At 58.7% G+C, this 24,285-nt stretch overlaps 3 protein-coding genes across 4 annotated transcripts; 2 read left to right on the forward strand and 1 right to left on the reverse strand.

The window, feature by feature from the left end:
* Positions 1-245: 245 nt before the first annotated feature.
* Positions 246-3,170, forward strand: Rpusd1 (RNA pseudouridine synthase domain containing 1). Of its 2 annotated transcripts, XM_026385433.2 has the most exons (6): positions 246-392; positions 495-922; positions 1,033-1,156; positions 1,321-1,423; positions 1,561-1,662; positions 2,048-3,170. In XM_026385433.2, the coding sequence occupies exons 2-6, from the start codon at positions 624-626 to the stop codon at positions 2,455-2,457; spliced, it is 1,038 nt and encodes a 345-aa protein (XP_026241218.1). In that variant the 5' UTR covers positions 246-392; positions 495-623; the 3' UTR covers positions 2,458-3,170. The 2 variants fall into 2 exon arrangements, with proteins under 2 accessions (XP_026241218.1, XP_026241217.1); XM_026385432.2 differs by having other exon boundaries at positions 246-922.
* Positions 3,171-5,426: 2,256 nt separating this feature from the next.
* On the forward strand, positions 5,427-16,282 carry LOC113180534 (mesothelin-like protein). The gene is made up of 17 exons (XM_026385606.2): positions 5,427-5,441; positions 6,028-6,174; positions 6,722-6,907; positions 7,878-7,998; positions 8,988-9,108; positions 12,012-12,097; positions 12,189-12,315; positions 12,389-12,579; positions 13,000-13,090; positions 13,273-13,418; positions 13,624-13,807; positions 13,875-14,030; positions 14,102-14,229; positions 14,775-14,905; positions 14,975-15,069; positions 15,269-15,527; positions 15,878-16,282. The coding sequence occupies exons 3-17, from the start codon at positions 6,781-6,783 to the stop codon at positions 16,075-16,077; spliced, it is 2,163 nt and encodes a 720-aa protein (XP_026241391.2). The 5' UTR covers positions 5,427-5,441; positions 6,028-6,174; positions 6,722-6,780; the 3' UTR covers positions 16,078-16,282.
* A 405-nt stretch (positions 16,283-16,687) lies between these two features.
* LOC113180397 (mesothelin) lies at positions 16,688-21,206 on the reverse strand. Its single transcript, XM_077802679.1, is given in 19 exon segments — positions 16,688-16,776; positions 16,863-17,049; positions 17,245-17,339; positions 17,688-17,815; positions 17,893-18,035; positions 18,228-18,383; positions 18,462-18,661; positions 18,905-19,004; positions 19,072-19,162; positions 19,339-19,532; positions 19,614-19,737; positions 19,865-19,890; positions 19,892-19,946; positions 20,033-20,078; positions 20,081-20,124; positions 20,444-20,490; positions 20,611-20,701; positions 20,858-21,002; positions 21,122-21,206. Coding segments are annotated over 19 exon segments (2,046 nt in total).
* Between the last annotated feature and the right edge of the window lie 3,079 nt (positions 21,207-24,285).

Here is a 24,285-nt window from a genome sequence, read left to right on the forward strand (position 1 = left end):
CTGAATCACCATTCAGTAGTAGGAGCTGCGGAACCTAAGCCACTTTCCATTGGGCCGCACAGCCATCCGTCTGCGGCAGGTGGATCGTGGGCGGGGTGGAGAAGTGCTGCGCGCGCAGAATAGGCAGGAGTCACCACGTAGTGGTGGAAGCCGCGGGCCCACGGATGCTCTCCATTGGCCAGAACAGTCGTCTGTCCGCAGTGGGCGGTCTGTGGGCGGAGCGAAGGCGGGGCTGCGCGCGCAGACTAGTCGGCCGAGAAGCGACTCGGGGTGCCCGGTGGCCCGGCGCGGGGACGTGGGGCTGGAGCCGGGGCCCAGAGCGGCATCGGGGCCGGGACGGCACTGCCAGGCTGCTTGTCGGTCCTGAAGCTGGAGGGGCGCTCCGAACCGAGGTCTGCCTCTTTGATGTGGTGCCCCTGCCCACTCGGGAAACGGGCCGTAACCCCGTGGGAAGGCTTGTGGGGCGCGCTGGACACCCAGGCTGTTTCTCCCAGGTCTGGGGCGGAGAGGACCCTCTTACCGTCAGCCCGAGACGAAGCTGACTCGCCTGACTTTGGCCGGACTCCCATCCCCATCCGACGCCCCAGCCTGGCCCCTGTGCAGGGCAGCAAGGGCTCCTGCGGATGCAGGCGCACGGTGGGTCTGCACACTGCCTGAGATGCACTGTGCGTGGCTGCAGACCCGGAGCCCGGCACCCCCAGTCCCTAGGGCTCACTCCCACCTGCGAGGCAGCCCCCTCCATGGAGCCAGGCAGCGTGGAGAACCTGTCCATAGTCTACCGGAGCAGCGACTTTCTGGTGGTAAACAAACACTGGGACCTGCGCATTGATAGTAAAACGTGGCGGGAGACCCTGACCCTGCAGAAGCAGCTGCGGCACCGCTTCCCAGAGCTAGCTGACCCTGACACTTGCTACGGGTTCAGGTACACAGTCACCTAGATGGTCTGGCCTCTGTCCAAGGGAAGCTCTGTCCTGAAGTTGCTGGCCAGGATAGGATGGGATCCAGCCACCTCTCCCCTCTGTCTCTCCCCAGGTTCTGCCACCAACTGGACTTCTCCACCAGTGGGGCACTGTGTGTGGCCCTTAACAAGGCAGCTGCAGGCAGTGCTTACAGGTGCTTCAAGGAGCGGCGAGTCACCAAGGCCTACCTGGCACTGGTAAGACTTGGATAGTCCCTAGGGTGGGGTGTGGGGACTTGGCACTCCCAGCCCACTTCAGCAGGTCCCTTGGACCAGAGCTCACCACAAGCCGCACATGGATCAGCCTTCCCAACAGTAGCAGGCTGGCCTGTGAGCTGCATATGAATTCCTCTGCTTGGCAGGTTCGAGGCCACGTCCAGGAGAGCCAGATGACCATCAGCCATGCCATTGGCAAGAACAACACAGAGGGCCGGACCCACACCATGTGCATCGAGGGCACACAGGGTAGGGTAGTCGGGGGCAGGGGCCACAGATCTATATCCAGCAGGGATCCTACATGGACATGGCCAACATGGGCAGGTGGGGTTAAACAGGGTCTGGAGGCTGTTCCAGCCCACCTTCACACCCTTCTGTACACCCAGGTTGCGAAAACCCAAAGCCGAGTCTCACAGAGCTGGTGGTCCTGGAACATGGGTTGTATGCTGGCAGCCCAGCGTCCAAGGTGCTGTTGAAGCCACTTACAGGTATGTCCAGCGTGGGGCAGAGGTCAGTCACAGGGAAAGGAGCCTAAGGCACAGGCAGCATGGCCAGCTGGGGTCACCCAGCATCTAGTAGAATGGTACGAGGTTTTTGCTGGCTGCTGGCTGTGCTCTGGTGGATTTTGCTGGGTTCTACAGTAAGATCCAGCACTGCCCTGGCTGTGCACTCACAGCAGTCCTAGAGCAATTTCTGCCCTGTGACCCATCACCTCATTGTCTCATCCCTATCAAGGGTCAGGAAGGTCCTGTCCCAAGCGATTACCATGGGGTTGCATAGTCACAGCAAGGAACCCTGCTGGATGTAATGTGGGCCTGGTGGTGTGTGGCATGCAGTAGCCCCACCCCGCCTGACCCCTGACCCCATCTGCAGGCCGGACTCACCAGCTGCGTGTGCACTGCAGTGCCCTGGGCCACCCCATTGTGGGTGACCTGACATATGGGCAGGCTGAGGGCCAGGAAGACCAGCCCTTCCGAATGATGTTGCACGCCTTCTACTTGCGCATACCTACACAGGCTGAGTGCGTGGAGGCCTGCACACCAGACCCCTTCCTGCCCTCACTGGATGTCTGCTGGAGCCCACACACCCTATTGCAGCCACTTGACCAGCTTGTCCAGGCCTTACGGGCTGCCTGTGACCCTGACCCCATGGACAGTGGCCCTGGGCCCTGTAGCCCCTCCACACTGCTGCCTGAGCCAGGCCAGCTCCCTCCTGAAACTGAGGCACAGCGAGCCTCTTGTCTGCAGTGGTTATCAGAGTGGACACTGGAGCCAGACAACTGAGAGTCACTGGGCTGTGTAGGGGGTGCTGGCTCAGTGCCAGTCTGCAGGAGGGACTGGCAGGGCTGGCAGGATACCAGGTAGTCATGTTTGCTGGAGGATTGAGGCTCAGACTGTGGAATAGATGCTTGGCTACGGAGCTTCCTCCCATGTCCCCTGGAGAAACTGAGGTTCTTCCTGGGATAGTTTTTTTTTTTTTTTCTTTCTGGGATGTACTCCTGGGGCCTGCATTTCACAGACTTGCCCAGGCCACTCAGCAGGGAGGGACAGAGCCAGGACCAGGCCAGGCTCTGCCTCCAGGATGGGCTCACTCTGGGCTCCTCAGGGCCTGGGCCTCCCTGTCTTTTGTGTTGTGAGGCACTCAGCTCCAGTCTGCCTCTTGAGTTCCCAGCCTGGTTGGACCTTCTGCACCTGTCTCCTTCCTGGCCTGGCCTGCTTCACACCTTGCTTCAGCTGCACTCTGCTGCTGGCCTCGCCTACGTCTGGAGCACAGGGGTGTGGGGGGGCTTCGGAAGAGGCACCTCCCCATGTACTCCTATCCTCTGGGTGCTGCTTCTGCTACAAGGTCCCACAGGCTTCTGACTGCAGCTCCTGCCACACCACCATCTTCCTGGATCACACAGCAGTGGGATGCCAGTCCATGCCTTCAGGGAAAGCACAGCCTGGCCTCACCTCCTGTCCCCTACACCTTGGCCAACCACCCTGGCAGCAGCTGGGTGAGGATTTGGAATAAATTCTCAGTGCCAAATCCCAAGCGTGACTGAGTGTATCTGATGTGGGGCTCTGGGGTGCTCCTGCCTTTTGCTAGGCCTGCCTCCTGCACATCTTCACTAGCCAGCAGAACCCATGACACCGCTAGGTCCTGGCCTTCAACCTGCCCTCTCTCCATAAGCAGTGAGCCCTTGTGGTTCAGGGTCCTTGGAGGCTGGACTCTTTTTTTTTTTTTTTAATATCTTTATTTTGTTTGTTTATTTATTTATTTTTAAATATTTATTTTTTAGTTTTAGGTGGATACAATATATTTTTTTTAAATTTTTGTACGGTGCTGAGTATCGAACCCAGTGTCTCACATGTGTCAGGCAGGCACTCTGCCACTGAGCCACAACCCCAGCCCCGAGGCTGAACGCTTGATGGGAGCAGAAATGGGGATGTCCAGTCCCCAACAGCATAAATCTGGCCTCAGCCAGGGTCTCTGGTGTAGCCTACAGTCTGGGCCCACACACAGTCTTGGCTCCCGGGGTCCAGAGCCCTAAGGCCTTATCCTGTCGCCCCTGGTCCCTCCCCACTGCAGATTGCGTTCTATGCTGGCCCCACATTGACCCTGGGCAGGATTTCAGCAGTGCTGGGAGTAGAGGTAGCTACCCTTGTGCCCTTGGCAGAAACCCCCTGGGGCTCAAGGTCAATTGTTTCTGCTTCCTGCAGGAAAGGGGGAAGGTACCTGGAGTGGGTCAGGGGAAGCCAGGCCCCCAGCTCAGGGCACATCCCCTCAGCCTTCTGTCCTCTGCTGTTCATACCCCTGTGTCTCCTTCCCACCCAAGGAGGTCTGGTTCATTTCCTATTTTCTCGGGGTCTCCTTGAATGGTAGTAGTTTGGGCCCGTCTCCAAGGGATATCCCTATAGTCTCAGGCCAGTCCAACTTTCTTGGCAGCGGCCTGTGGGCTCAGCAGCCGCCATGCCCACTGCTGCCACATGGGGCCGCCCTCGCCTCTGTGCCTGGGACCCTGAGGCCAGGAGCTCAGCTGCTTGTCAAGGCACATGGACTTGAGCCTGAGACCCTTCACACCCTGGTGCCCCAGGAGTCCCTCCCTGAAAGACCTCAGGCAGGGCTATCCCAAAACACCCCAAAGGGTTGATCAGGCTCAGGACTGAACTAGGAGATGGTGTTCAGTCCAGGTCAGCTATGTTCTCCAGCTTGCTTTTGGACAAAAGTGCTCAGAGACAGCTGCTGCCGCCTCAGAGAGTGGGTTAGGATGTCTTCAGCAGACAGGCCTCCAAGGGGACCAGGGCAGGAGGCAAGACTGCAAGAGGGACTTCCCAACCCACCTGCTGGATGGTGCCAGCAGAAGGTTTCCTTGCCCTAGGCCAACAGTTTCTTTCAGTTACTAAAGTTAAATACCCCTACTTTTAAAAAGTCTCCCCATTACAGGTAAAGCCACCTTCACAGGCCCCACCAGGGCCCTGCCAGAGCAGGGACAAGGCAGTGGCTGGCTCCGAGGCACATCCTCTATATCCTACTACATGACATCCCTCCCACAGACCCCTCAGCGTCCAGAGCTACCCTAAGACCTTGCTAGCCAGAATCTGTTCCTACCAAGTGAGTTCAGGGCTTGGGTGCAATCATAAACAGTCTCGGCTGCTGGGATCAGTGCTGGGTTTCAGGTGGGCCTGCCCAGGACCCTCCCCCAATCCACTCCCCAGGACCTTGGTCCCCTCCAAACTGGGCCATCTGGACCTCACCGCTCCACCCCACCTCTGCCAGATGTAGTTCTCAGAGCCACTGGGCAGCTGTATCAGCCCAGCTGGTGGCCAGAGGCCCATGCCAAGCTGAGCAGGACTCCAGACACCCAGACAGCCTGAGCTGCACAGGGCCTCAGCTTCTGTGTCCTATTGAGCCCTCAATGGTGCTCCTGGCTGGGCCTCTCCAGTGCTTGGGGGGCCATTGTCTGCTGTTGCCCCAACTGTGGGCCCTATAAGGCTCAGCCCAGCTGTGGAGCTGGCTCCCAGGGTACTCAAAACCTGGAGTGTAGGTGGAAGTTATGTGGCAGCTGGACCAGCCACTGGGGTCCTGAAGCCCCCTTGGGCCTGCAAATGTGAAAGCTGCCAGTGGGTGGCCTAGGGCTAGGAAACCTTCTGCTGGCACCATCCAGCAGGTGGGTTGGGAAGTCCCTCTTGCAGTCTTGCCTCCTGCCCTGGTCCCCTTGGAGGCCTGCCTGCTGAAGACATCCTAACCTGCTCTCTGAGGCCACAGCAGCTGTCACTGAGGACAGGTGAGACCTGAGCAGTGCCATTGACTGGGACAGGGCTGAGCATGGCACAGCTCTCAGGGCATGTGCCCACACACCCTCTCTGTTCCATAAGCTGCAACACATACGCACACCTGGCAGCTGTATTCTGCCACTGCAGCATGGCCACACCCACTACCGTGTTGATTCACGTGTGCCTAATGTCCCACAGAGACACCTGAGGACATGGATGAGCTCCAGGGTGCAAGAGCACATGGGCTAAGGTGCATGCATACGAGGCTGTATGCTTACCTGGAGCGTCACCCAAGGGGTGCCAATGCCAGGGCTGGGTTCCCATGGGGAGAGGCGTGTGCTGGGTGGCTGCCAAATGTGAGCTCAGCCTCCTGCTCCCCTGGGACTGAGGAGCAGGTGCCCGCTATGCATGGGGCCCTAGGGCTGATATGGCAGCATCACCTGGCACAGCCCAGATCCCTCCCCTTCAGGCGGGTCCAGCTGCTGTCACTGTAGGAGTGGGGTCCACAAGGCAGTTTAGTTGCATGCCACCCACTGAGTCAGGCATGAAGGTGAATGGGGACTGAAGTGACCCTGTCCCACTCCTCCTGCACCCCAGTGCTCAGCTGCACAGACCAAGATGCTTGGCAGGCTGGGATCACTGACGTCTGGAACACCTGCATCTGAAGACCACGTGACGGGGAACAGCCCTGTCTCTGAGGCATAGGCAGCACCTCCGCCAACCACAGATGTGCTTCCTGCTCAGGTGAGGGGCAGGAACAGAAGCAGGAGCCACCAGCTGGACCAAAGGGCTCCAGGCTGCATATCTGGGCCCTGGGCTTCCTTGAGCAGGCAGTTGAATCCCTCTAAACCTACATTTTAGCCCCAGCAAAAGGTGGTAACTTCCCTGCCTCCCATCCAGGCCGCGTAAGGTCCAGACATCCAAAAGTACTCAGCCATGAACTACAGGCTGTGTCCGTGAGGCTGTGTGCTGTCTGTGAGAGGCCAGCGCACTTGGCAGCCAGCAGCACTGACCTCCATGCCTGAATCCATGCCCCAGGACTCAGATCTCAGTGACAGCACTGGTGTCCAAGACCTGGAGAGGGAAAGGGGGCTGCCTGGGCCACCCAGTGCTGGCGTCTCCCCCTCACTGCCTGCGGGACTGCTGTTTGTGAGAGATGTGTTAATTGGAGGCGCTGCAGCCTGTGGTCCCAGGGGCCAACCTGTGATAAGAAAGGCCCGGTCCCTAGCTCCCCTCCCCCGCACTCCCTTTTGTTCTGACGCTTATTTGTGGGATTGTTTTCCTCCCAAAGGCAAGACCGAGACGGCTGCAGCCCCAGGCACAGGCTAGACATCTCGTGTGACGCTGGACATGACCCTCTTGGTGCCTGAGGCCCGCCCCTGTTACGGTCTCTTGCTAGTCCAGGACCTGCCCCCTCGGGACACCTCAGCCAGGATGACCAGGGCTCACTGCCGCTCAGCCGTGGGCCCCAGAGTGGGTAAGATGATTCCTCCATGAGAAGGAGGTACCCTGGGCTCCTCTGGAGCACTCTGGGATGACAAACCCCTGTGGCTGGCCCGCCACTTTACTGTGGGACTGCCTGGTGCTCTGGTTGCCCCTCCTCAGGGGCCCAAACTAAGGGACCTGCTGTAAACAAGGGGAGGCCCCCAGGAAGCATGAGGCTAACCGGGTGGTACAAAACTGCATCATGAACATAGCCCCAGGGGTGCAGTCCTCAGGGTCCCAACAGGGACAAGGCAGGTGAGGCCAGGTCTACTAGGGGCCACTGCCAGCCCCACACAGGCCAGGCCAGGCCCCAAGGATGGGCAGGGATTGGGGTAGAGACCCAGAGACACACTGCCTTTCTTGGGAGGGCAGACACCCAGCTCCAGCAGCCCAGGAGACCACAGGCAGGGCTACCTGGGCTGTGACCAGGTTCTCCACTAATGACACCCTCCCTGTGCCCTTTCAGTGCTGGAGATTTTTCTAAATGGTCTGTTCAGGGTCAGTGAGAAAAGGGGGTGACCTGGACTCAAGCCTCCACTTCCTGGGCTGGGTTTCCAAGGCAAGAATGTGGCTGGGCCCCCCAATCCTGCTGGGAAGCCCTGCTGTGCCCCAGTGCAGAGGGTGAGGGGCTCCTCCCATTTTGAGCCTCAAAACAGACTGTGAGGACACAGAGCCACTGTGGGAGGAGGTCTGGCTGGAGGTAGGAGGAAGTTGCACACACACACAGGCCAGAGAACACACTGGCTCCAGTGCACTCGCATACCACACCTCACACACTATCTGACCAAGCCACATGTGCACAGGAGCCCATGTACTCCCGGTCTCCTCCAGAGCCTCCCCTCCAGGAGGACAGGGGTTGGGGGTCAGAGGCCCACCCAGGATATAGGGAGCCTTGCGCAGACCCCAAATACCACTGGCCACGTTCCTGCTACCGCTGAGCCCTCATGGCTGTTCTGTTCCAGGTACCCTGGCGAGTCTGGGCCTCACCCTCTTCCTTTCCCTTACTGCCCACTGTTCCCGTTATCAGGCCAAGGGCTTCCCCCAGGGAGAGCTGGACATTGCTGGGGCTGACCATTGGGCCAGGTGAGTGCTGGGCCCCTCCTGGAAATTATTTCCTGTGGCTGATTCATGGTAGGGCAGAGTGGGAGGAAGGGAGGAAGAGGGGTCCTGGGTGGCTGTGGAGGTCCTAGGGAGGGACCACGCCCAGGGTCTGCACATGAGGTCCAGTCATGGCCATGTAGGTCCACCATACCCCAAACTGTGACCTCGGAACCTGGCCTGCCTTCAAGGTCACTCAGCCACCTGGCCCCAGACAGCCCAGTATGTCCAGAGTCCAGCTTTGGTTTCCACATTGGTGGGATTGGGTCCCCCGCGTTCTCAAGGTAGCAGCCAGCTACAGAGGCCTTGACCATCAAAGGCCCATTTGCTTGGCCCCCAAGTCTCCCCATGGGGCTCCAGGCCATCAACCCCAACTGCTGGACCAGGCCACGTCATCTTGAGTCCTTTCAGCCCCCCTGTCCCAGCCTGGTCATTTCCTCCCATTGTCTAGGGGTCTCACTCCTCAGCTTGGCACACTGATCAATCAGTTAATGAGGCTGGTTGGGTAGGACCAGGTCCCAAGGGGGACCAGTCAAGCCCAGGCTCATGTGGCCCAAGACCCCTCTCTGTAAAGATTTTATTAGTCATGCCTTAAGGAAGGGAGGCTCAGAGAGATGGCCTTGCCTGCAGTCACACCATAAGTGCCTCCACGTCCCTCAGACACCAGAAAATTGGTCAGGGCCTGAGCCAGCTGGGCCTGGGCCCTGGGAGCAATTGCAGACCCCACATGTGAGCAGTTGCCACATGTAGGCCCCAAGCAGCTAGAAGTCTGGCCCCGATGGGGTACTCAGGGAGGAAGGAGGAGGAAGAAAGGAGCAGGAATCTGACCTTGACCATGACCGGACACATCTTGCCTCTTACTCCCTTGGTGCTGGGAGGCAGTATGACTCCAATCCCACACACTGTATCTGCCTCTTACCTGGGCCTGCCCCTCCCAATCCCTGGGCCCCTCACTGTCTTCTCCTCCTGCCCAGGGTCAAAACCTCCCTCCTGCAAGACTTTTGGTGCCAGCCAGCCAGCCAGCTGCCTCAGGAGCATCTCTCCGCTCTGATCAGGTGCCTGGCCACCCAGCGGGTATCACTCAAAGCCTGGCAGGTAAGCCTTCACAGAGGCAGAGCGCATGGGTATGGAGGGGGAGCCAGGCTGCTGGAGGAGGGCCTACAGTTGGGCACAGGTTTGCACCAAGCCAGACCCCAGCAGAGATGGGCAGGAGGGGGCCGGGGACTGGACTGGGGCAGGGGGCTTGGGAGTGCAGGCACCAATCTGCCAGCTTCAAAACCACCAAGAACATGGCTCCTGGGGCCACCATGACAGGATGCCTGGCCCTCTGTGATGGACTGTCACTCCTCTGGGCTGGCTTTTCAGTTCAGTCCAAGGTGGACCCCTGGTCATGTCAGCCAATCTGCCTGCAGGTGCTTCTGCCTCCCACCCTGGCGGTGATGAGGGCTTGCCACATGGCTGTGTGATCCTCCCTAGCTTCCTCTGGTGTATAGTGCCCCCTGTGGGTCCTCCAGGCCTCCAGGACACACCCCAAAGTGGGTTCTGCAGCCCACTGATCTCTCCCTGGGGCGTGCCTAAGGATCCTGAGCCATGAGACCATGAGGCCATGAGACTCAGGAAGCATGCTAGGTTGAAAGGAAGAAGAGGGCACTGTGTCCCAGTATAAAATTAGTGGCAAACATGCTCAAGAAAAATCAGAAAAATGCAGAAAAGTATAAAGACCCCACTCCTCCAGAGAAACACCGAGCTCTTGGGGACTCTCCCTCCGGCCTTCTCTAAATAGGATCCGCTTGGCTTCCAAGCCTTGGGTTGTGCCAGCATTGCCTGCCCAAGGCCCCAGCCATTGCCACCGCCATGTGAAGGCTCAAACTGCAGGAGACAGTCTCCAAGCCCTGCTCCTTTCTTGTTGGCCCCTGGCCTGGTTACTGCCCTTCCCCAGAGTGCCTCCAACCATGCAGAATGGGTTCTTGGCTTTGGTTTTGTTTTGGTGGTGCTGGGGATTGATCAGATATGTATGTGGACTGAGTGGTTTCCTCAGTTGGTCCTTAAAAAGGAGCCCTGAGAAGTGCCTCTAAGGTACTCATGGAGTTGGCTGGCTGTGGAGTCCATAGGCTCAAGGGGAAGTGAAACCCCTAGTAGCAGGTTGTCCGTCCATTCCTGGTGTTCAGGTGGATTCTGCTCTAAACATCACAGGAATGTTTTACAGATAGCTGATGAATTCCTTAGAATGCCTCAAGAGCACTCACAGAACTAGTTTTAAAATATGGTAGATATTAATCTAACGATACCGATACTTACTTTGAATAGTATCAATAGTCTAAATGCACCAGTTGAAAGATGGTATGCTTGCCTAGCACATGAAAGACCCTGGGTTCAATGCCCAGCAGTGCAAAAGAGAGAGAGAGAGAGAGAGAGAGAGAGAAACAGTATGTTAGAGTGGATCAAAAAAGAAGACCTAGCCTGGTGCAGTGGCACACACCTGTAACCCCAGAGACTTGGGAGGCTGAGGCAGGAGGATCACATGTTTGAGGTCAGCCTCAGCAAATTAATGAGCTTCTGTCTCAAAATGAGAAGGGCTGGGGGTCCTGGGGTTGTGGCTCAGCAGTAGAGCACTCGCCTCGCACGTGCAAGGCCCTGGGCTCAATCCTCAGCACCACATAAAAATAAATAAATAAATAAATAAATAAAGTTATTTTAAAAAAATGAAAAGGGCTGGAGATGTGACTCAGTGATAAAGCACCCCCGGGTTCAATTTCCCGGTACCAAAAACAAAACAAAACATACAAAGAAAAAAAAACAAACAAACCTGTGTTGTCTACAAAAGACTATTTCTATTTATCATTTTGTGTGTGGATGCTTGAGATACTGGGGATGGAACCCAGGGCTTCAGCTATGCTGGGCAAGCACCTACCACTGAGCTGCACCCCAGCCCCCCTTTTTTAAAAATTTTTAGTTATATATGGACATAATATCTTTGTTTTGTTTATTTATTTTGATGTGGTGCTGAGAATCGGACCCAGTGCCTCACTCGTGTGAGGCAAGTGCTCTGCCACTGAACCACATGCCCAGTCCACTCCAGCCCTTTTTATTTTTCATTTTGAGACAGAGTCATCTTGAGACATTTTGAGATAGAGATAGACGCCCAGGCTGGCCTCCAACTTGTGATCCTCCGGCCTTAGCTTCCCAGGTAGCTGGGATAACAGGCAGGCATCATTGCACCCCGCTAAAACCCCACTTTAAATGTAAACATGTGTAGATTAAAAGTAAATGTGTGGGGGCTGCACAGCCTGCATGAGAGGGGCCCTGGGTTCAATCCCCAGTGCTGAGAAGCCACACTCCAACACTAGTCAACAAGAAGCAGGAAGCAGCTGCTCATCCAGGCAGAGCTGACTCCCAAGCAAGGACCAAGTGTGCAATTCTGCAAGAAGAGGTAGTGGTCCTGAGAAAGCCTGCACCCAGCCACAGAGCACCAGGGCACTGGGGCAGGAATCTCAGCACCACAGGGGAGGCAGGCCAGTCCACCGAGGTCACTGGGACTTCCACGCACTTCCATTGGCACAGCTGGTGACATCTGTGGTGACCTGATCCCACAATTGCAGAGCACACGTTCTTTTTCTTTTTTCTTTTTTTAAATGTGTGTGTGTGCGCGCGCACGCGCGCAGCATGTCATCTTTATCATTTTCCTCCTTTTTTTTGTACTAAGGATTGAACACTCGACCCCTGAGCCACATCCCCAGCCCTATTTTGTATTTTATTTAGAGACAGGGTCTCACTGAGTTGCTTAGCACCTCACTTTTGCTGAGGCTGGCTTTGAACTCCTGATCCTCCTGTCTCAGCCTCCTAACTGGGGCACTACAGTTGCACCCGAAGGTGGATTCATTATGTATTCATAAGTGCACATAATGCAGCAATCTTGATTGGTGGGGGGGTGCTGGAGCTGTGCCCCACCAGGGCAAGTCCAGACTGGACAGGGAGTGACCTGCTGCCATCCTGCCCAGCTCAGCTGTTTGGCCAACCTTGCCACGTGGCGCGGCCTTCAGGGTGACTTCAGGCTCCACCCGCCTGACCTCCTGCTCTTTTACAAGTGAGTGCCCTACCCCATGGCTCCTGGGGGCCCTGCTAGGCAGGCGGGAGGCCTGGCCCTGCCTCCCTGATGTCCTCCCACCTGCCGGCAGCCTGAGCCAGGTAAGGGAAGCTGACTGCCGGGCCTTCACCCACCGTGCTGCCCAGGGGAACACAGAGCTGCTGGCCAACCTGCCTGACCAGAGGATGACCCTGAGACACATAGCTCTGGCCTGCCTGGTAGGTGCCTCCAATGCAGACGGAAGGACAGTAGGGCTGGCCTCTGCTTGGTGCTGACCTGCTTTCCCTGCAGGGGGCGCCTCACCTGCAGCTCAGTGCCTCAGACCTGGAGCTCCTCGGGGTCCTGGTGTGTGACATGCAGGCATCCAGCATCGTGACCTCAGACCCTCATGTGCTGCAGAACCTGCTGCGCTGTCCCCGGCTGACTGCTGCCCAGAGTGTTGCCCTCAACAGCCTGCTGGCCAGTGGGAGGACCCAGCTTGGGTGGGTAGGGGTCACAGGGTCTAGGGTGAGGAGGGGTTGGTGGGGTTGGGGGCTCCCCTGCTTGAGACAAGATAAGAAGCAACTGGATCTTGGGCTCCGGGGGTCACTGATGGCCACATCCCTACTGACCTCTGACTTCTGCCTCACCTTCTCAGCCCTCAGCCTTGCTCCTTCTGCCTCTAGCCCTCAGCCTTGCTCTGGCCCCACAGGCCATGGGGTGCAGGGTGGGGAATGCTGACTGTCTGGCTGGGTGCCCACAGCAGGGCAGGCTCCACTAGCTGTGAATGGGCACCTGCCTGTACTCTGGGTACACCTGAGAACCTCCTGGAAGCCTCTTCCGCCCTGCTCAGGGAGGGGCAGCAGGTTGGGGGTTGGGATGTTGCCCTTGGCCCCAACACAGTGCCCCTTCCCATGCACTAGGCCTCCCAGCTCCTGGAACCTGAAGGGGCTACAGGCCCTGGGATCCCTGACCACGTACATCAGCCCCCATGTGTGGGCACAGGTACCAGAGGTAGGTGGTGCCAGCGGAGTGGCCATGGGCACAGGGTAAGGTGCTGCCAGATGTCTCCTCCACCAGCCCATGCCTCCCAGCCACTCTGGGGACCTAATGGGGCCCCAAGACCATCGGAGTCTCTGGGGTGGGAGGAGGGGCCAGGCACCCGTATGATGTGTGGATATCATGCCTACTGCCAGGCTGTGGGCCTGGACTTCTTCCACAGAGTGGTGGCTGCCTGCCGGGCAGGACAGCTCAGCCAGCATGATGCCAGGCACTTCGTGACCAACTTCCTGGAATCCAAGGCTAAATTGGCATCCTGGAGGCCCAAGCGGGGTGCAGGTTGGTGTGACCACCATGGGCATCCCCCAGTCTAGGCTCCCCTCTGGTCTGGTGTGGACCAAGTTGTTGGTTAGAGGTGAACCTGGGATGTGGTCAACGTCTAATGAGGTCAGAAGTAGAGGTCAGAGTGGAGATGGGCTGGAGCCAGCAGAGGTGTTCAGCTCTGGCCTTGGCTAATGGATCTGGTCATTAGCCCACCCTGCCGGGAGGCCCTGTACCCATGGCAACATCACAGCGGCCACACTCCGTGACAACCTGTTCCTGGTGCACTATGACTGCGCCCAGCTCCAGTCGTGCCTGGGAGGCCCTGTGCTCAGGGCCAACCTGGACCCCCTGCTGCAGCACCCCCTGCCTGCTGAGTGCCAGCGCGTCATCAAGGCCAAGCTGGCCCAGGTACAGAGACAGACCCCCGAGGGGCAGGCAGCGGGGCCTGGGCCACTGAGCTCACCGCCTGCCTCAGGTCTACCCACAGGGCATCCCTGAGGACCAGCTGCGGCTCATCACCTCGCTGGTCTACCTCTTCTCACGCACTGAGATAGGCCAGTGGAACATCACATCCATGGACACGGTTGTGGCCCTACTGGCCTCGGATGTGGCTCTGGAGAACCAGACAGAGGTGAAGGCATTGGGGGTGGCTGGGGAGCCGTCTGGTCCACCCAGCCCCACTGACCCTGTCCCTGTTCCCAGGCAGTCCTGCAGAAGTTCCTGGACCAGAATGGTACGGTCACCAGTGCCCTTCTGGTGGCCATCGGGGGCTCCCGCCTCTGCTGGATGAGCCCCCAGCAGATCCAGACCATCCAGCCCTCAGAATTCCGGTGAGCCTCCCATACAGCCACACAGCTGGCCACCCACCTGGCAAGGGTCACCAGGGGAAACCAAGGCTCAGGAGGGAGACCCATCCAGTCTGGGCTGGGCTACTGGAGGTGCATTCATGTCCTAGGGCCACAGTAACAGAGTACCACAAACTAGGTGACTTGAAATAAGTAACGTGTTCTCCAGAACCTCTGGAGGCCAGAGGTCCCAAGTCAGGGTATCAGCAGGACTCTCCCATGGGTGCTTCCAGTCCCCAGCATGGCTGAAGCTTTGGTGCTCCTGCGAACCCTTCCTCTCCTTCACATGGCCTTCTCCCTGTGTCTGTGTCCATATTCCTCTGTTCCCATAGGGACCCCAGATGCTGGATTTAGGGATGACCTAATCCAGTCTGACTTCTTCTTTTAATCTGATTTCTTCTGCAAACTCCCTACTTGCAAATACGGTCACATTCTAAGGTTCTGGGTAGATGCAAGTTTGGGGGAACCTGCTCAACCCAGCACAGAGGGCAGAAGGTCTCTCAGGGGGCTCACAGCCTCACACTCTGCAGGCTGGCTGGGGTCCTGGACATCTCCTCCTGCCCTCAGAGCCAGAAGGACGTGCTCTTTGCCAAGGCTCGCGAGGCCTTCCACAACACCAGGTCCACGGCTGACTACTACCGCTTCATGCGCCCCTACCTGGGTGAGCCCCGCCTGTGGGTGGTGCCCTCCCAGAAGCCCCCCCTGCCCCTTCTCATCACTGCCCCCCTAGGTGGTGCCCCGGTGGAGGAGCTGCAGCACCTGGCCCAGGCCAATGTCTCCATGGACATCGACACCTTCACCAACCTCAACCCACGAGTGCTCCAGGTGGAGGGCTGCCCTGGCGGAGGGGAGGCAGGGCAGGGCTGGCTGGCCCAGGTGCCCCAGATCCCAGGTCCACACAGTCCTGAGTGAGAGGACCAGAGGTGTTCTGTGCCCCTCCTCGTGTTGTCCCGGGAAGCACTGCCCCTGTGGGGTCCTCCTCAGCCACAGAGGCAGCCTTGAGACCCTCCTGCCTCCCTCCCAGAGCCTGAGTGTCAGCAACGTGACCACCCTGCTGGGGCAGAATGTGGGGGACCTGCAGAAGGCCCGCAGCCACCCCACGGTCAGCTCCTGGCTGCGGAGCCTCAGCAGCTTGGCCCGGGATCAGCTGGGCCTGGACGCTTCCCACCCTGGGCCCAGCCCTTCCTATGCAGCCAGCAGGCCCCCCAGCATCACCCACCCCACACTCCACTTGGCCTCCACCTCAGGCCTGCCTGAGAACTACACCTCGGCCCCCATTGCAGGTACAGTGTACACCTTTACTCCCCTCTGGGCCCAGGGCCCTCTGTAGACCCTAGGCTGTCCCTGTGTCCACCTTGCTTCCCCTCACATCGGCCTCTAAGTGCCTTTGGCTTGCACAGTGTCACCTTCCATTGCCTGCTGACCCATTTGAGGACACAGTGCCTCCTCCTAAACCCACAGATATGCAGAATGAGTGAAGGGAAGCTCTGGGGTCCCTGAGGAGCTAAGAAGAACAGTTGCAGAGGGTCCTCACTGGCCTTCCCACACTTAGCAGCCCAAAGCAGGGGTTCCCAGGGGGGCTGCAGGTGGCTTCTGGTTGGAACTAATAGGTCCCCTCCCTATCTGCCCACAGGAAGCCCCCCAGTCCACCTGGGTTTTTTGCCGCTCTCTGTGGCCCTGCCTTCTGGCCTTCTGTGGCTGCTGCTGCGTCGCACATCTCTGAGCCCAGTGGGGGCTGCTCATGGAGCACCAGGACCCTGGCCAGTGCAGACAGTGCTGCCCCAGGGTGACCAGACCCACAGGCACCACATGCAGGAAACAGGGGGCTGCTAGGTGGAGCTGACCACCTGCCCAGGTTGTGGCTCAGACCCTAAGCCCCAGGGGGACAGCTGTGTCCCACCTCTCAGGAGGCCTGCAGGGCTGGCCCCTCATGCCTTGGCTCCCAGGAGCAGAGACCTGACCAATTACAAGCCCAGGCGGGAAGGAAGATGAGGCCCAAATCTCCTGCCTCCTCCAGGACACCTGGGCTGGGCAGGACTTCAAGGTCATTGTTCTCCCTGGTGGATCAGAATAAAATGTAAGGCTATCCTGCCACCTGTGTATTTGCTCAGGTCCCAGAGGGGACACAGGGACCCTATTACCAGGGCCCAGCATGTGTCCACCACCTTGGCAACACCATCAATCACAACAGGAAGGCCTCTCAAACAGCCCCCCCGGCCTAGAGGCCCACCCTGGACTCTTCTTTCGTGAGAGTGAGAGAGCTGACCACATGGACCCCAGATTATAGGGTCACAGGAAGCCCAAAAGCCCCAACCTCCCACCTGGCCCAGTGACATCACAGGACATGCCTGTAGGGCAGGTGCTACTGTTTATTGAGCTCAAACACCCTCAGGGTTTGACAGCAACCACCTGACTGCCACCTGCTGCAGATGAAGAGGTGGCCTCAGCTCAGGGTCAAAGCCAGGAGCACAGCTGGGATGGATGTGAGCAAGAGTCCAGGTCCATGGAGGGGGCATGCCCCAGAGAAGGCCTCTGCACAGAGAGGGGTGACTCAGACCCCCTCTGCCCTCTGCCTTCCCCCCACCCTCCCTGGACTCTGCCCAGGCCCCCTGGCCCACCTCGGGAGCGGAGGTCCAGGACAAGGTAGCCATTGGGGATGCCACCCTGGAGCCCCAGCCCTAGCCTGTCCAGGTCCTCCTGCCGCTGCTGTGAGATCCAGTCCTGCACTGGGCTGTCCTCTTCCTCAGCCTTCAAGTCCCTGACGTGTGGCCCCAGAAATTTCTGTACTTCAGACACGGTCAGACCCTACCAGACCATCAGGCATTCATCAGTGTCTTCAGGCCCCAGAAGATGGGGTGCCACTGTACCTATACCACCCACGCCTCCACCCATAGCTTCCCGCTGACCTCAGCCTGTACATACTTGGCTCTCAGACAGGCTGGCCCTGGCATGTTGATTGCCCAGCCAGAGGTCGCACCCCACTGTCCCGTCCCGACCTACCACCACAGCCTCAACCGGTAGCTTCTTGAATGTGGCCATGTCTATGGTCATATTCTGCAGGATGAGTGTCCTCAGGTCCTCCATGGGAGCCCCACCTGTGCAGGAAGGACCCCCAACTTGAGGCCATATGACATACCCCAGCCCCATCCTCTGCTACGGGCTACAGAAAGTCCACCTTCTTACAAAGGCTCCTTCTTCCCGAGGAGTCCTGGTCCCGGCTTTGCCTGGTAGCAACCTAACCCTCTAACCAAAAAGGGCCAGAGCTCTTTCAGAGTCAGAGCTCACCGTCTTAAGTACACATACTTGGAGGAATGGGGGACAGGAATGGGGGACTGCCCACTCACGCCTACAGAGGGCATTCAGGGAGGCTCTTGACTGGCCACTGCAAATAGGGGTCTTGCCTGCCCCTTGCTCTGCCCACCTGCCAGGGTGCCCTAGCTTACCCAGGAAAGCCTGGATCCTTCCAAGGTACTCAGGCTGGCTTATATTCCTGAAGGTCACGCAGGCCTTGGAGTAGAGGACATGTAGCTGCCTAGGGCCACATGAGTCCAGGTCCTGGGGTCTGATGGCCCTGGGGACAGTGTGGGGCCAAGCAGTGAGTGGGGACCACAGCATGCCCACCCTGCCCTGCAGAGGACTGTGACTCACCACATGACCCTGGAGGGCACAGAGTGCAGCTGCTCAGCACTGAGGAAGCACAGGTAGGAAGGATGGAAGCCAGCCAGGCTACCCATGGTGTCCTGGTCCAACTGGCCACCTCCCAGCACATAGCGGGCAATCAGGGCAGTCACCTGTGGGAGGAGGTTGTTGAGGTGCCTTGGAGCAGGGAGAGATGGACCCCTACCAGCCAGCAAACTTTAAGCTGTCCTTCCAGGCTGAACAGTACTGTGCTGTGTTCCCCCAGGTCAGAGTCCAGAGTCCCCTGATGCCCCCATCATCAGGCCACATAGTCCCGTGCCGATGCCCCTCAGGCAGGTGGTCACCTGCTTGTCCATTTTTTGCCCTTTGCTGACATTGAGTAGGGCTTTCACAGTCTCCAGGGAGGTCAGGTTCCACTTGTGGATGTCCTCAGGGCTGACATAGCGGAAGAAGTAGCCCAGGCGCTGGACCAGGGACTCAGGGTAGCCTTGTGGGTAGGTCTGTGGAGAAGGTGACCATGAAGGCCAGGGCCACTCCCTGGGTGAGGCCAGCAGGCAGTAGCATGTGGCATCAACTACCTGGTCTAGCCTGCACTTGAGGGTGTGGATCTGCTGGTAGGTGAAGGGGATCGCATTCACAAGGTCCATGTGGGTAGACAGCAGGGCACCGTCCACACAGGCCTCCAGTTCCCACTCTTCATAGAAGATGAGGTTTTCATCCACCACCTGGGGCTTCCGGCCTGGGGGGCAAGGCTCCTGCTTCTGGGGGCAGGCCCTCTCTGCAGGGGAAGGCTAGTCAGGGGCCATCGGCAACCCCTCCTTCCTCCCATGTTGTCTGGGAGACTTGGGGGCTCAGTTTACCCACAGGAGAAATGGGGCGGCTCCATCCCCTCAGAGTTTATGAGGGAACCAGCTGAAGAGCCAGGAAGGGTCGGGCGTGGGCCGGGGGAGGGGGACCACTGAGACCCCAACCCTGGGATTCTGCCTCAGCCTGATGCCCAACGGGCAGGGCAGGGGCTCACCCTGTGTGTCCCGCCGGAGCCTCATGAGGGTGGCAGGAAGCTCTGGCCTCCGCCAGGATGGGCCCTTGGAGTGGCGCAGCAGCCAAGCAGCCAGGACATCCTGAGGACAGAATGGGTGGTTGAGCCTCATAGCCCAGAGGCTTTGCAGCAGGGGGCCGGGGTCTCACCTTGGGGATGTCCTGGATGATGGGCTGGTCCAACACAGCTAGCAGGCCCTGCAGAGCGTCCAGCGTTGAGACTGACCACCTCGACGGGGGCCTGTCCAGATACAGGGGGCCATCCAGAATTAATAGGGGACAGAAGCAATCCCAGCACTGCCCTGGACAGATATTGTGATGGGGACCCCGCAGGGACGCTGACAGGGTATGATGGACGGCTGGCCCTAGCACCCAGCACAGCTGTGGCTACCCATTGTGCACTCACCAGCCACTTACCCGTAGGGGGGTCCTCCGCTTTGCAGAACCACTCTGGCTGCCTCCTGCTGGCCCTGGTCCAGGGGCCCCGGGCAGCCTGCCAGCCAGGGGAGGAGGACTGGAGCTGAGTGCACCACGAAGTGCCCAGGCAGGTCACAGGCCAGGGCTCCCAGAGCCTTCACGTCAGCCTTGAGCACCCGGGAGCCACGCACGCCCTGCATATATGCAGGGGCCTCAGTGCCTTGGGGAATGGCCGAGCCCCGCTCACTGCCTGCAGCCCCTACCCTGTCCCAAACCTGGCAGGCTAGGGCTGCAAGCAGCAGCCGCCGCCGCTCCGAAGCTCTTGGTGGGAACACGTTGGCCTTGGTGATGTGGGAGAAGAGGCGTGCACAGGCCTGGGACCCCGGGGTTGGCGCTGGACTGCGCAGAAGGTCTGGGTCAGGCACCCTGAGCACTAGGCCTCCTGCGGGCCCCCTGGTGAGCCAAGTCCCTGCACTTTGAGGTCCCCAGGCACAGAGGTGCGGCCAAGCCCAGGAACAGGCCCTACTTGAGGAAGGGCGCCATGTCCAGTGAGGAAAGCATCCAGGTCCTTGGGGATGAGGTGCTGGGAAAGGCGACCTGCCAGGCAGCTCAGCCACCAGGAACAGGGACATCTGGCTCAGAAGGCTCTGGCAGCAGCATCCCAATAGGCCCAGGGGAACATGTGGGGACTGACCTGACCATCTTGAGTGCCACATTCTTCTGCTCCGTGGCCAGGGCCCCTCCTGGGCGTGTTCCACACTCAGGCCAGGAAGCCAGGGAGGAGGCCTGGGGCGAGGCTGGCTGGGCCAGCAGTGTGCACCCCCTCCCACAGTAACCCTCCTCCCGCAGCGTCCCCCTGGGCTCCTCACCCAGGTGACACTCAGAAGGGCAAGGAGTCACTCCTCTGGGAGTCAATGCCCCTCTACCCCTGAGCCTCCAGGCAGAGAGGGGCACAGAGAGATTCAGGCTCTCCCCAGGGGACGTGGGGGTGGAACAGGGAGTAGACAGAGAGGATGTGGGGATGAAGGCTGAGGACAAACTGTGGCTGGCACCTGGCCACCAGTAAGGGCACCAAGCCCTCAAAGGCTGCAAGGTCAAGACCTACCTGGTAGAGTTGCTGGTGTTGACCAAGCCTGGGTCCAGGAGCACAGCCTGGGGGACAAGGCCAGGCTGACGGCTCCCCCAGGCCTGTGCCTCTCTGGCCCACTCCACCTTTGCCTGGTACCCACAGCTCCCTCCTCCAGGGCATGGGGGAGAACAGCTGTCACCCACCTCCACCCATGACCCGAAGCCCTGCCCTTCTCCCACCAGCCCCTCACCTGTCCCATCTCTATAACCTGAGTCCTTAGAGGTTGCAGCCACCCTGTGAGGTAGAGGGCATGAGGTTGGAGGGGAGGGCTGGGGGCTTCTCAGGTAGACCCCAACCTGGGAAGGGAGGAGGTCTCTCCCCTTCCCACCTCTTCTCAGTCCCACCCAGCACAGCCTACAGGACATGGAGACAAAGTTGAGGCCCCTGCACCACAAGGTGCCGTAGCGCAGGCTGCCAGGCAGGGATCTGAGCTGCACAGAGAGCCAGGGCTTCCTGCGTCCTTCCCCTGGCAGGACACTTCTTCTCCTGGGCACCAGGTCATGCTCAGCCCCGGCCCCACCAGGACACAGGCCTCCTGCCCACAATGGGGGAGAAGGCACAGGGCAGTGGGGCTTCCCCAAGGTTCTGACCCATGAAGGGCCCAGGGCTGCCCTCCCCCGTCCCTGGCAACCCACAGCACACCACTGGACTCACCCAGGCTGAGGAGCAGCAGCAGAAGCCTGCCATGGATGGCGGGCTCACAGGACCCCAGGGAGTGTTGAGCTGTGGGAAAGGCCATGTCCTATGGATGACAGTGCCTCTGATGTCCCCACCCGATCCCCACCAGGCAAGTGAGGGGCCTTTGGGCCAGGAGAGCTCTGGCTGAGCCTGTTGGGCACAGGCAAGAGCGTCTATGCCACTGGCCCTGCTCTCAGACTGGCCCGCCCCTCAGGAAGCCAGCCCTCCTGCAGGGAAGGGAGCTGGAGCTGAGTCAGCCTGGCCCCCAGCAGAGAGCTGGGCTTTTCCAGGACCCTTGGGTGGGGCCTAGCCACGGAGAGTTTGGCCTCACTGTGCTACCTTGATAACAATTGTTCCTTTATGCCCAGTGGATCTGGGGACTGAGCAGACCACAAGCTCCTTGGAGTGTGAGGCTGATGTAGCCATGTGTGATGGGGCAAGACCAGCCCACCCCACCACAGCCAAGAGCTCCCAGCAGGACATGGTTCTGGCTTTCCTGACCTATAGCGCAGCCCAGCCCGAGGTCTGGCCCTCATGTGATGGAAAAGGAAGGCAGATCCCCCTCGTCGCTGAGGCCAGGCCTCAGTGAGTACTTTGAGGGAGACTGTGGGTAGGGGTGGTCTTCAGCCAGGGCCATCCCGTCCTGCTCCCAGCACAGAGATGACCCCTGAGGACAGCAGGAGAGGGAAGTTCTTATAGCTCTCCCTGTGCAGCAGGGTGCAGGAAGAGGGAACCCATGGAGGGCAGGGCAGGCCGGCTGGAGGGGCCAGTGCAGGTGCCCTGCCTGACCTCCTCCTGGCACACCCAATCCCACCCATACACATTGGAATGTGCATGACCCAGGCCCTGTCTCCCACCCCACGTGGACCAGGCCCCCACCAGCGCCTTGTGAGCCTGGATACTGAGCTTAGCCCCAGGAATTGTGGCTCCTGGAAAACCCCCACCCGTTGTCTTGAGATTCCCAGGTAAATGGGATACTGTCCCAGAGGGGCCCGCAGCCCCACCCTAGAGGAAGAACAGGGCTGGAGTGGGCCCTCACTGTGCCCCACTCCTCGGTGCTCCTTTCACTTGCAGACCGAAGCTCTTATCTGACTGGCCGTGCTGTGCTGCCTGTGTCCACCTCGGGTCTCCTCCAATGCCCATCCCTCGCCCCAGGGAAGACCTGCCTGGGGCAGACCCTGCTCTATAGGCTGAAACACCACCACAGGCTTCTGCAGGCCCCGGGCCAGGGAGGACGGCAAGGGAGAGGTGGGAGTGGGCGAAGAGTATGCAGGGAACAGGGTGTGGACCACTCTCTAGGCGTGGGCAATGCTGGACAGTCTGCTTAAGGAAGTTCTGGGAACGTGGGAGCCAGCCTAGGTGGGGTGCCTCCACGTTCCCACCTCTGGCTACAGTTGGGTGTAGTGTCCTGATGCACGTCCCTTATAACCCCAGGCCCTGAGGCTCTGAGTGGACCCTCCCCAGGGCCTGAATGGGCCCTGCCCAAGGTGATGCTGAGGATCCAGGTGAGTGGCAAACCTCAGCCCCTCTGCCTCCCTTTCCCCACCTGGGAAGTGGGGAGTGGAGAAGCTGGACAGTGTCCCAGGCTGTCAAGGGAACAAATGAGGCTCGGCGGCCTGGCGGCTGGGAGAGGCGCTGCTCATGCCATAGGAATGTGCGGGTGGAGACCCTGCCAGGGAGCCAGCCAGACTGCACAGGTCAGACCCTGGCCACCTGGGGAGGAGGACTGCTCCCTTGCTCGGTGGGTGGGGTGGAAGTACCAGGCCCCGGCTCCAAGGAGTCTTGTGTTTCCATTTTTCAGGGGATGGAACTGAGACAGAAAGTGGCCAAAGTCATAGGTCAAGCCAAGGGCTGGACTCCCAGCTAGAGCCTCAGTGGGCCTCTGCAGGCCACACTGCCAGGTCACAGCTCCAGGGACCTGCTGGCTCCTTTCACATGTGCTCCTGACTCAGGCAACTTGAAGAGGAGAAACTATGGCAAGGAACAGTAAGCAGGGACTACAGGAGGTGAATCCACCAGGGCCCTGTGCTCCAAAATGGCAGGGCCACTGGAATCAACCTGCCCGGCCACTGGCCTTTCCTTCCTAGCCTTGGACCACAGCCTTAGTGGAGTGACCTTGCGGCCAAAGGCCCTCACCTCCAACCAGCCCCTCGGATGGCTCTGTGATGCTGATTCCCAGTGTGGAATCTGTCCTTGCTTTCCACAGCTGCAGAAGGTACTTTGGGTGGCTCTGAGGTGCAGTACCTGCCAGCATGCAACGCCCTGGCTCCCACCCCAGCACCAAGAACAAAAACCAACACAAACCCGGAAAGGCTTCTTTTTGTTGGACTGAGTATGCCCCGCGTCCATATCTGACCTTTTCCTGAGAGTGGGTGCTGTTCTGTACAGTTGAACCCAGTGCTAATTAGTGCAGAATTCAAGTTGCCATACCAGTTTACAAAAGTCAACAGAGAAGTGCCCTCTAAAACATCCTTTCCATCTGGAAAGTGCTAGAGGAAGTACATGTGAGATACAGGGAAGTCCACACTTTTATTGATGAACTCAACATATACAAATGGAGGGTCTGGGGCTGTAGCTCAGCAGTAGAGCACTTGACTAGAACGTGTGAGGCACTGGGTTCAATCCTCAGCACCACATAAAAATAAATAAATAAAATAAAGGTATTGTGTCCAGCTACAACTAAAATATATACATATATATACACACACATACATACACATACATTTATATACACACACACACACACACACACACACACACATATATATATATTTATATATATGAATACCAATGGAATACAAACTGCAACTTAGGCCTGCTTGAGAGGAGAATGGATCATTTGGAGGATAACATTTATCTCAAATGAGGCTCAAAGTTAATTTCCTGTCATCATAATCAGTTACAGATACTTAATCAGATTGTTAGTGCGGATGCTCCACCATCTGGGAGGTGCTCTCCTGAGGCCACTGTAAAACAACCCTGCTTCACGGGTAATAAGAAAATCGCTTATTCCAAGCCCACTATGAGTAACTATGACCCAGGAGCACAGATTCAGGTTACCCTAAAGGATACTTTCAACTGGGGAAGGGGTCACATGAACTTATATAGTCACAGGAGGAAAGAAAGTCAAGAATCCACGG

Source organism: Urocitellus parryii, chromosome 9 (assembly GCF_045843805.1).
Source record: "Urocitellus parryii isolate mUroPar1 chromosome 9, mUroPar1.hap1, whole genome shotgun sequence".
In the NCBI taxonomy this organism is placed as follows: domain Eukaryota; kingdom Metazoa; phylum Chordata; class Mammalia; order Rodentia; family Sciuridae; genus Urocitellus; species Urocitellus parryii.

Coding starts and splice junctions, on each gene's coding strand:
- LOC113180534 (XM_026385606.2), top strand. CDS start 6,781: ATGACCCTCTTGGTGCCTGAGGCCCGCCCCTGTTACGGTCTCTTGCTA. Junction 7,999..8,987: donor GGGGCTGACCATTGGGCCAG/GTGAGTGCTGGG, acceptor CCTCCTGCCCAG/GGTCAAAACCTCCCTCCTGC. Junction 12,098..12,188: donor GACCTCCTGCTCTTTTACAA/GTGAGTGCCCTA, acceptor ACCTGCCGGCAG/CCTGAGCCAGGTAAGGGAAG.
- Rpusd1 (XM_026385432.2), top strand. CDS start 624: ATGCAGGCGCACGGTGGGTCTGCACACTGCCTGAGATGCACTGTGCGT. Junction 1,157..1,320: donor CCAAGGCCTACCTGGCACTG/GTAAGACTTGGA, acceptor TCTGCTTGGCAG/GTTCGAGGCCACGTCCAGGA. Junction 1,424..1,560: donor GTGCATCGAGGGCACACAGG/GTAGGGTAGTCG, acceptor CTGTACACCCAG/GTTGCGAAAACCCAAAGCCG.